The sequence below is a fragment of the Vanrija albida genome (genome assembly GCF_041260175.1).
Source record: "Vanrija albida strain AlHP1 chromosome Unknown contig_2, whole genome shotgun sequence".
Classification (NCBI taxonomy): Eukaryota; Fungi; Basidiomycota; class Tremellomycetes; order Trichosporonales; family Trichosporonaceae; genus Vanrija; species Vanrija albida.
The window spans coordinates 207,797-217,215 of record NW_027191421.1 but is presented as its reverse complement, the minus strand read 5'-3'; the positions used below and the strand labels follow the sequence as shown (position 1 = coordinate 217,215).

Genomic DNA, 9,419 nt, shown 5'->3' with positions numbered 1-9,419 from the left:
GCGCGACGGACTCGACTCGTGCCGAATGAAATGGGACGTTGCTGCTGCGTTGCGTGGCAGCAGGACGAAGAGGAGACAGCGGCGCAAACGGAGGCAAAGGGGGGACGCAGCGTCGCAGTTGGCATGCTGCCCCGTCGAGCCGGAGACACGACGTCGCACGCGTGAGCCCGACCCCGGGGCTTCACAGCTCCACAATTAGAGGACGCAGGGGAGGGGTAATGCGCGTCGGGGAGTGCCCCGAGGTTTTGGTGGGACAATAGCCGTGCAGCGCGAGTCGAGTGGCTTGCTCGCAGAGCGTTTCGCACCACGTCGTTCTCCGCTCCTCTGCCTGCAATTTAGAGCAAGGGAGGGGGGTGTGCATGGGCACACGGGCGGTAGGACGGGCGCTGTCGCGAGAGTTGGGCAGGCCTGGGCATTTGTGCGGGGCTGGGCCAGTCGACTCGGGCTGTTCGCTGAGGGTTTCGCGCCCGTCGCTCTCGGTCCTCTGCGTTTTAGAGCAAGGGAGGGGGGAAGTGCAAGGCGCACGGGGGGAACGGGCGTTGCGCGTCGGGAGAATTGTGGGACAGTCGCCACGGGGCCGCCGCCGGGCGAGTCGAGTTGTCGCGCCGAGCTTTTACCACTCTGGCTCGTCTTGCTACATTTTAGATCGAGGGGGGACATATGCATTGGGCACGCGGACGCGGTAGAGACGAGCGATGCCGCGAGGCATGGTGGGGCAAGGCGTGAGGCGGGCGAGCGGGTCGAGTCGTTCATTCGCGAGCTGTTCGGCTGAGCAGCTTTTCCCACCAAGCGTCGCTCTGGGCCCGTCTCACTGCATTTTTTACAAAGAGGGACGAGGTATGGGACAGCGCGGCTCGAGACTCTGCGACCGACCCGGCCCGCGACTTGAGAGCACAGCCCACACGCCAACACGTCGACGAATCACAGCCACCGCCACGCCACACGGCAACGTTGCTCTGCGTCGGGCGTGTCCGAGTCGTTGCTGCCACACCCACAATGCGCGCCTCGCCCCCGCCCCACTCGGGCCCAGACGGAATACGTGCACTCGGGCCTAGACGGATACGTGCATCGGGTGAGGTGCGGTACAATGCCGGGGGCTCTACTAGCCCGCGCGGCGTGGGGCGCTACATCTGCGCGCTGCGACTGCGCGGCGGCAGGCAGGAGGCCGGTTAAGCGGCGAGTTTTGGACACGGGGCGAGCTGCCGCCTAGCGCGGGCTGCGCGGGCTGCGCGGGCGCCGGGCGCGCAGGCCCCGCGCGTACGTGTCTGGGCTCTCGCCCACCAACCGCTTGAAGGTGCGCTGAAAGTGGAACTTGGACATGCCGACCTGCGCCGAGAGCGCGGCGAGATTCGGCACGGGCGTCTTGTTGTCGATGCAGTCGTGCAGGATGGTCCTGGCCTGCTCTACTGCCAGCACCTGGCGCGTCTCGCTCGCGCTCGCGATGCAGTCGGGCAGGCAGCGGCGGCACGCGCGGAAGCCCATGCCCATCGCTTCTGCGGGGTTGGCCGCAAAGTCGACGTTGGTCGCCAGCGGCCGGCGGCTGGGACACGTCGGGCGGCAGAAGATCTTGGTCGTGAGCACGCAGTAGACGAAGGCGGCGTCGGCGGCCGGATCGCGCGCGAGCACGGCCGCCCACTTGGCCTCGCGCGAGTCGTACCCCGCCGGCGTGGGGAGCGCGGGGGTTGCGCTGCTCGTGCTCGAGGTGGCGAGCGGCGGCGTGGGCAGGGACAGGCCGAGGTCGAGGCCGAGGTCCCACGGCAGGGTCGGTAGTGGTGGTAGTGTGGGCAGGGAGGGCAGCGTCGACGGGCCGGCGTCGGCCGCCTGCGCAAAGTCGGGGAGGGTCTCGCACGCATAGCTCGGGGCCGTGACTGGCGTCAGCGTGGCCTGGGGCAGCGCCTCACGGTCGGGGATGGACGCGAACACGGACGCGAGGAGCGCGTCGAGGTCGAGCTGGTCGTCGGCCGGCGGCGGGGGAGAGGGGGAGGGCGCCTTCTGCCCCTGCATGATGCCGAGCGCCTCGACGTACCACGCGGCGCTGAAGTTTGAGGGCGGGATAACGGTGGCGATGCACATGGGGACGTGGGGTGGTTAGTGCATGCTCGCTGCCGGGTGGTGGGTTATAAGTAAGAGAACGAGTCGGTTGACGTCAGTGAGTTGGTGACTCGCCGCCGCGTTGCTTTTAATGTCTCTGCTGTTGTGCCGCCGCGCTGCCAGGTGCCACAAACAGTGCGTCCCTCCACTCTAGCCCCGCCCCCGGCCTCACCCAGCGGATCTCCCGGCGCTGGGCGACATCCTGACGCACTCACCCATGCATCGTATCGAGGCGGGGGCGAGCGAGCGAGTGCTGCCCTCCACTCGGCCGCTTGGCACACCGCACATCTCACCGCCCGTGGGAGCGGGCTCGAGTTATCTGACCTTTTCGGCTAGAGTTGTTGGTAAACAGACGGACGCCGGTGGCCGGTACTCTTCCGCGTGCCGCGTGCCGCAATCGAGCCCGCCCACGTGAACGACTCTGGGCCGTTGGGAATGTCGAGTTGGCGATAAAGCAGCTGCCGAGCAGCGTCCGGTGCAGCGGCCACCCAGGCCACCCACTGTGCCTGCCAGGGCGGTCGGAGCGACTCGCCGGCGGCACCGGCCCTGTCGGTGTCAGTGTCGACTCGCTGGCCCGAGTCCGAGTCGGAGAGACCCACCCAGTTGGTTAATCAATCAGTGCTTCACCAATTCGCTGCAATTTCCGATAACCGCCGGCGATAAACGCCGCGCCTACAAAGGGGTCAAGCGAGCTTGTCGGCGTCCCCCTACCTGCAGCCTCTGCACCACCCCGCCTCGGCTGTCTCCCTCGGCAGTGGCTAAATCGTCCTCGTCGTGCTCGTCGCCCACGCTGCACGTCAGCTGATGGCCACCGATGACGGCGTGGAGAGATTGCCGAGTGCCCGCCCAGACCCTACGCGCGCTTGTCGCTCGGCCTGCCGTCGCCTGCCATCGCCTGCCATCGCCTGCCATGACCAAACAATGCATGCTTTGTGGATAGAGAAACAGATGCACGCCGCCTCCTCGCCACTTCCTCGCCGCCTACGCCTACGCTCACGCCCGCACATCCACCCGCTTGCGCTTCACACGCGACTCGTCGAGCCGCTTGCGCACCGCCTCCTCGTCCATGCCCTCCTGCTCCAGCAGCCCCGCTGTCCGGTCGCTCTCCCACCGCGAGCGGAGGAACCGCAGACCGGCAAGGTTGTAGCCCATGCGCGTGCGGTGGCGCTGCAGCGCGGCGCGCACATGCGTCCGCAAAGACACGAGCTGTACCCGCATCACCTTGTTGGCGACGAGCTGCGCGTGGTGCGTGCGGATGAGGAAGTGCAGCAGACGCGCCGTGAGGATGATGTCGCGGTCCTTCTGCGCCCACTGGTCGAGGTAGGACAGCAGGCTGACCACCTGCCGGAAGGGCAGCACCAGCAGCGCGTCCTCCATGTTGGCCGCGGGGATCTTGGCGAGCGTGTTGTAGACGTGCTCGTCGGGCTCGACGCCACGGGCGACGAGCTCGGCACTGCGTGTCGGAACGGGGAGCGACTCGCCCGCGGGGCCGAGGCGCGCCTTCTCCGCCTCGTACTCCTCAAACAAGGTGCGCTCGGCGTCGGCCAGCTCGAGCGCCTCCATGATCCGCTCTCCGGCCATGAGCGTCTCGGCCGTCTGCAAGTGCACGGCCTCGACCTCGCCAGCACCCTCCTCGCCGTCCTCGTCGAGGTCGTCGGCCAGCCCCGTGTTGTTGAGCTGGTTGGCCAGGTCGGCGTCGTGAGCCGCTTCGAGCTCGCGCTCGCGCTCCTCCTCGAGGAACAGCGGCTCGTCCGTCTTCTCCCAGATGCGGATGCTCTTGTCGTGCGAGCCAGTGACGACAAAGTTGCCCTGCTGCGACACGGCCAGCGCCCACACCTCTCCGTGGTGGCCCTCAAACTTCTGGATAAGCTCGAACTGGGCGGGTCAGCCGTCATTCCACAACGCTCGCTACCCACCTTGTCACCGTCCCAGTACTTGAGAAGGCCGTCCTTGCCGACGGTCCAGAAGTAGTGGCTGTTCTTCTCGAAGCCGACCTGCATCACACTGTCGTCGTGCGCAAACAGCGAGCGGTGGCAGTCACCAAAGTCGAGGCCCCAGATCTTGACGTTCTTATCCGCCGAGCAAGTCACGATGAGCTTCGAATCTGACGAGATGTCGAGCGACAGCACAGGCAGCTTGTGGCCGTACAGCGAGAGGAAGAACTTGAGCGTGTCCTGGAAGAAGATCTTGACGGTCGAGTCGAGCAGCGAGACGGCCAGGAAGCGGCCATCAGGGCTGTACTTGACGGCCAGGACGTCGTCGGTCATTTTGAGCGTGCGGACGTGCACGAGCGCGAGCTGCTTGTTCTTGTACTACGGAATCAGCAACGCCGTCACACGCAGCACTCACAATCGTCTCGACACCCAACCGGCTGACAACGCGCTCGCCCTCGCCGTCCTCGCGCATCTCAAAGTCCCAGAACTTGACGTCCTTGTCCGCACTGCCGCTGACCAGCCCGCGCCCGTCGGGACGCACATGCAGGCTCCACACGGGGCCCTTGTGCGCCTCGTACCGCGCGAGCAGGGTGCTGGCCGCCACGTCGTACAGGAGCAGCTCGCCGGCCTTGGTGCCGACGACAACGTGCCGGTCACCAGGGAGGAAGGTGCAGCAGAGAGCATACCCGCACTCCATTGTCCGGAGCACGGCCGTCGTGCGCAGGTTCCACACCTTGAGCGTGCCGCTCGCGGCTGACGCGAGCACCTGGTCGTCGCTCGACACGGCGAGCGCGCGCACGTCGTGTCGGTGTCCTGGAAGCTCGACCGAGTGCACCTTGACGGGCTCGGGCTCTGACCCGTCTGCGAGCTTGGACTTGCCCTGCGGAATGGGGATGGTGTACGCCTCAAGGCTGTTGTTGGACTGGGCGAGCAGGAGGCCGACCGTCTTGCCGGTCTCGGACGCGATGGCGAACGACTTGACCTTGGCGTTGGCCTTGACGACGCACCAGGTCGTCACACGGTCCTCCCACTTGACCTCGGCGTCGGCGGCGTCGTTGCCCTCGACCTCGTCCTCGGCCGCGGCGCCCTTCTTCTTCTTGCTCTTCTCGCGGTCGCGCTTCTTCCTGCGCGCCTGCTTGGCGGCAACCTCCTCCTCGGACCGGATACGCAGCACGGCTGTTGTCTTGTCCGACGTCTGCGCGAAAATCAACGGCAGGGTGGGGTGGAACGCGAGCTGCGTCACGGCGTGCTGCGACGCCGGGAGCGGAACCGTGCCAAGGAGATGAACGAGCTTGGCCAGCTGGCAGCGTCAGCACCAGCTGCCCCACCGCACTCACCTCTCCATTCTCCTCCTTCAGCCCCTTGACCAGCGCGGCCTTGCTCAAGCTCCAGGCCTTGACCTCGCCGTCACCACTGCCCGTGAGGATGACCCAGCGGCCACCAACCTCCTCCTCCTCTCCCTCGCCCTCCTCCTCCGTCACCGCGGCGGACGTAACCTCCCCGCGGCCAACAACCACAGTCTGCACGCAGTGCTGCGTGCTCAGGTCCCAGAGCTTCAAGTACGTGTCCTTGCTCGTCGTGACGAGGAAGCCGGGGTGCTGGGCCGCGCCCAGCTCGGGGTGGGGCACGAACGTGATGCTCGTCACCGGACCGCGGTGGCCACGGAGCCTGAACAGGCCGACCTCGGCGACACGGTCCCACACGACGACCTCGCCCTCGCTGCCGCCCGACGCGAGGCGGCTGCCCTCGCCGTCCCAAGCGAGGAAGGTCACGCCCTTCTTGTGTCCGTTGAACGTGACGACCTCGGTGGCCTCGGACGCCGGCGACGACGGGTCCCACGACCACAGGCGGATCGAGCCGTCCGTGTACGACACGGCGAACGTCTGCTCGGCCGTGCTCGAGCCGGAGGTGGACGAGACGGGCGCCGGCTGGAGCGCCGTGACGGGCGCGGTGACGCCTGTAGCGTGCCACATGGAGACCTGGGGTCAGTGGCCGAAGAGAGAGAGCAGCTTACCATCTCGCCGCGCTTGACGTCCCACACGAGCAGGTCCTCCCAGCCCGCGACGTACGCATACCGCCCGTCGTAGGAGGCGTTGGCGGTCGGCGAACACACGACGCCAAAGGCCTGCGCGAGTGAGCGGGGGCCGAGCGGAGCGGGAAACGGGGGCTACTTACCTGTGTTGGACCGTGGCGCATGTATGATCGCACCATTGTCTACTACTCTGCTTGCTCGTTGGTGCTGTCGAGGTGGTAGAGGTGTGTGATCGAAGTCGTGCACCACTTAGACGCTCAACTTGTCCAACCTCCATCTCCCAAAATCGCGGAAAAAATAGTTCCGCGAGGTCATATTGTCACGTGACGATCTGGCTTGTTTTTGTGCCACTGTGCCACTCTGCAGAGACGACTGTTCTGAATCAGGATGCATGAGAGCAAGCAGTGTATGCGAGTGGTGCGAGTGCTAGCAGTGATCACAGGTACGCCGATTACCCCGGTCCGTTGCTGAAGCGGCCCTGGCGGCACGGTGGGCGGCATCGCTTGTGTGTGTGGCACTACCTGCCCCAGTCCTCGCACTCACTCAACACCCAAAAACACACACACACAAAACGCAGTGGCCTCCGCTCGCGGACCCTGGCGGGTCTTCCCTCCAGCGACAGGTCTGGAGCAACGAACGGGGTCGAACTGCGTACCTACAGTTGTTGAGGCTGCATGGAACCGTCGCTCCAAGTGGAACTGGAGCCGGAATTATCCGTTGCGCAAACAACTGCTGGTGTTTGTGGGCTTGGTCACTTCTCCATAACGCGTTCGCCACTGCAACGCCGGAGTACAGCACTGCTGCATTCCACCCACTCGCTGCACCACTCACTCGCTGCACCACCCACCCGCTGCTCCACCCAACCCCAGCCGAATACAATGTCCTGCATCTATTACACTCTACGAATACACCTCACACCCCCGTCTACGCCGGCAGCTTCCAGCCGAGCTGCTGCTCGAGCTTGCGGATCGAGCCCTCCTGGATCTCCTCGTGCAGCGCGAAGCTATCCCTCAGCTCCATGGGCAGCAGGGCGGCAAACTTCTCTTTTGTGGCGTTGCGCGCCGGGGGCGAGGGGGTACGCTTGCCCGGTGAGTCGAGGTTGGACTGGAAGATGCCGGCGGCGGACGCGGGGAGGAAGTCCTCGTAGGTCACGGGCGACTGGGAGACGACGCCAGCGGCGACGAGCTCGGCGAGCGGCGTGGGCGTGGCCGGCGCGGCGCCGGTGAGCGCGTACTCAAAGTATCCGAGGCCCTGGTCGGCCATCTCGGCCCACGAGTCGGGGAACGCGGCGAACACCTTGGCCAGCTGCTTCTGGTGGCTCGCGTTGTCGACCGCGGGCGGGATGCGGCCCATGAGGTCGAGGTACAGCGCGTGGCCCTTGCGCGTGAGTGCGCAGCCGCGCTGCTCGATCTCGCCGAAGCGCGCGCGGTGCGAGCCGGCCGCAACGCCGCCGCCGGGGAAGTTGATGGGCTCGGTGAGCGCCTGGAAGCTGGTCTGGCGGAGGAGGATCTCGCACGCGCGGCGGGGCGGGCCCTCGATGATGGTCTTGGGCGTGATGCCGCGGCGCGACATGCCCTCCTGGGCGGCGTCGATGTCGAGCACGCGGGGCGTCAGGTGGTTGATGTGCGGGCCCTTGAAGGCGGCAATGTCGGCGACGAGCGCGTGCGCCTCGTGCATCCGGTCGTAGACGTCGCGCGTGACGAGCGCCGTGTCGTGCCAGCGGAACGTGTCGAGCGCCTTGTCGACGAGGACGGCGGCGTCGGCCTCGACGAGCCCGCCCTGGGCCTCGGACTTGGCGACGAGCGTGCGCACCTCGGGCTGGAAGATGTCGCGCTTGGCGAGGACCGCCTCGACCTCGGCGCGGAGCTCGGGCTCGAGCAGCTCGGGGAGGAGGAGCGAGGTGAAGACGCGGAAGGGGTTGACGGCGAGCGACGCGCGCGAGGTGGGGCGGAAGGCAGTCGCGTGCACCGGCACGCCGACGGGCGACAGGTCGTAGTAGCCCACGGGCTCCATGCCCATCTGGGCAAAGAGGCGCGCGATCATGGCCAGCTCGTCGGGCTTGCCGAGGCGGATGGCGCCGTGGCGCTCGACCTTGAGGCGGTCTGCGGGTGTGAGCCGGGTTCATGTGCTCGTCGGCCGAGGGCCACTCCGACGCCGCGGCACCGCCAACGCGAGCAGGCTGCGGTGGAGGTGCGGGTCTCCGCAAAATCCGCCCGCGTTCGCGGACTCGCCACGGCGACGTTTTCTCGCGCTACCGGTGGTGATGCGCGACGCGTGCAGAGCATGCATCTCCCAGCTGCGTTGCAGAGGCGCGATGCGCCGTGCATGCAGCCGTGCATGTTGCAGTCTGCAGGCCTGCACTGCTGTTGAGGCGCTGCCTGTCTCCAACCGCCACACCACCTGTCGCCTCAAGCGTCCCACCCGTCCCACGTCCAACCAACACTCACCCTCAGGCTTGATGCCCGTCTCGGCGTTGACGTCGTCGACGAGCTCGATGAGGTCTCCGTAGAGGGGCACCTCGGCGCGGTACATTGCGCTCAGCGCCGAGCAGAAGCGGGCGCGGAGCTCGTCCTTGGAGACAAACGTGGCGGCGGACATGGCGGGGGGGTGGGGAGGGGGATAGAACGGGTCGAGGGGGAAGGGAGGAGGGAGTAAGGTCGGCGAGGCTGTGCTCAGCTCAGCGTTGTGAGTGTCACAGGTAGTAGATGTCGTGAGTGGTGCTGCGTCACGACTTATTATTATAAAGTCGGACGCCGCGGCGGCGGCTAGCTCAGAGATGCCGACGACCCGCTTAGCGCTCGCTCACTCCGTCCGTGGTCCGCGGGGGCGGGCGGGTCATGTCGCGGTCTGTACCGAGTCGCAGAGACGGACGTGAGCGTGAGTAAGTCGACGCAGGGCCCAAGGGGGTCAGTGTCCGCGCTGTCGGAGACGCAGGTGTCCGGGCGGCTAGTCCGCGATGACGGAGGGGCACGTGGTCCACGTGGCGCCACGTGGCTGGCGTGGAGTGCGCCCGATGCCCGCGGCCCGTGAGTGGTGCGATAGTGGGTGGGCTGAAAGCATTGAGCATTGGGGGGAAGGGGAGATCGGAGCGGCCGACGGAGGCGCGATGGTGAGCGGCGACGCCGACGCCGACGACGCGACGACGCCGTGAATGAGGAGATGGGCAATGTGAGATGCGATCAGGCGGGGAATGTTCGACTTGACCGAGATCAACCATGCCCCACCCCCACTGCCCACTCTGCCTTTGTCATGTGATGACTACCAGGCCTCGCTACGAGTCGGCTCTGCCATGCATGTGGTGCTCGTCCTTTGCCTGTTTCCTTGTTTCCGTCACTGCTCACAAGTAGAGCAACAGCACTGCC

At 66.5% G+C, this 9,419-nt stretch overlaps 3 protein-coding genes across 3 annotated transcripts; all 3 read right to left on the bottom strand.

Moving 5' to 3' along the window:
* Window positions 1-1,206: 1,206 nt before the first annotated feature.
* Q8F55_001722 (uncharacterized protein) lies at window positions 1,207-2,073 on the bottom strand (the record flags this gene model as incomplete). The annotated part of the gene is made up of 1 exon (XM_069350338.1): window positions 1,207-2,073. The coding sequence occupies one exon, from the start codon at window positions 2,071-2,073 to the stop codon at window positions 1,207-1,209; it is 867 nt and encodes a 288-aa protein (XP_069210724.1).
* Window positions 2,074-3,084: 1,011 nt separating this feature from the next.
* DIP2 (beta transducin) lies at window positions 3,085-6,236 on the bottom strand (the record flags this gene model as incomplete). The annotated part of the gene is made up of 6 exons (XM_069350337.1): window positions 3,085-3,966; window positions 4,008-4,403; window positions 4,441-5,325; window positions 5,363-6,004; window positions 6,040-6,150; window positions 6,201-6,236. 6 exons carry the CDS (start codon window positions 6,234-6,236, stop codon window positions 3,085-3,087), a joined length of 2,952 nt encoding a protein of 983 aa, XP_069210723.1.
* A 745-nt stretch (window positions 6,237-6,981) lies between these two features.
* Window positions 6,982-8,655, bottom strand: Q8F55_001720 (uncharacterized protein; the record flags this gene model as incomplete). Its single annotated transcript, XM_069350336.1, has 2 exons — window positions 6,982-8,159; window positions 8,505-8,655. 2 exons carry the CDS (start codon window positions 8,653-8,655, stop codon window positions 6,982-6,984), a joined length of 1,329 nt encoding a protein of 442 aa, XP_069210722.1.
* Between the last annotated feature and the right edge of the window lie 764 nt (window positions 8,656-9,419).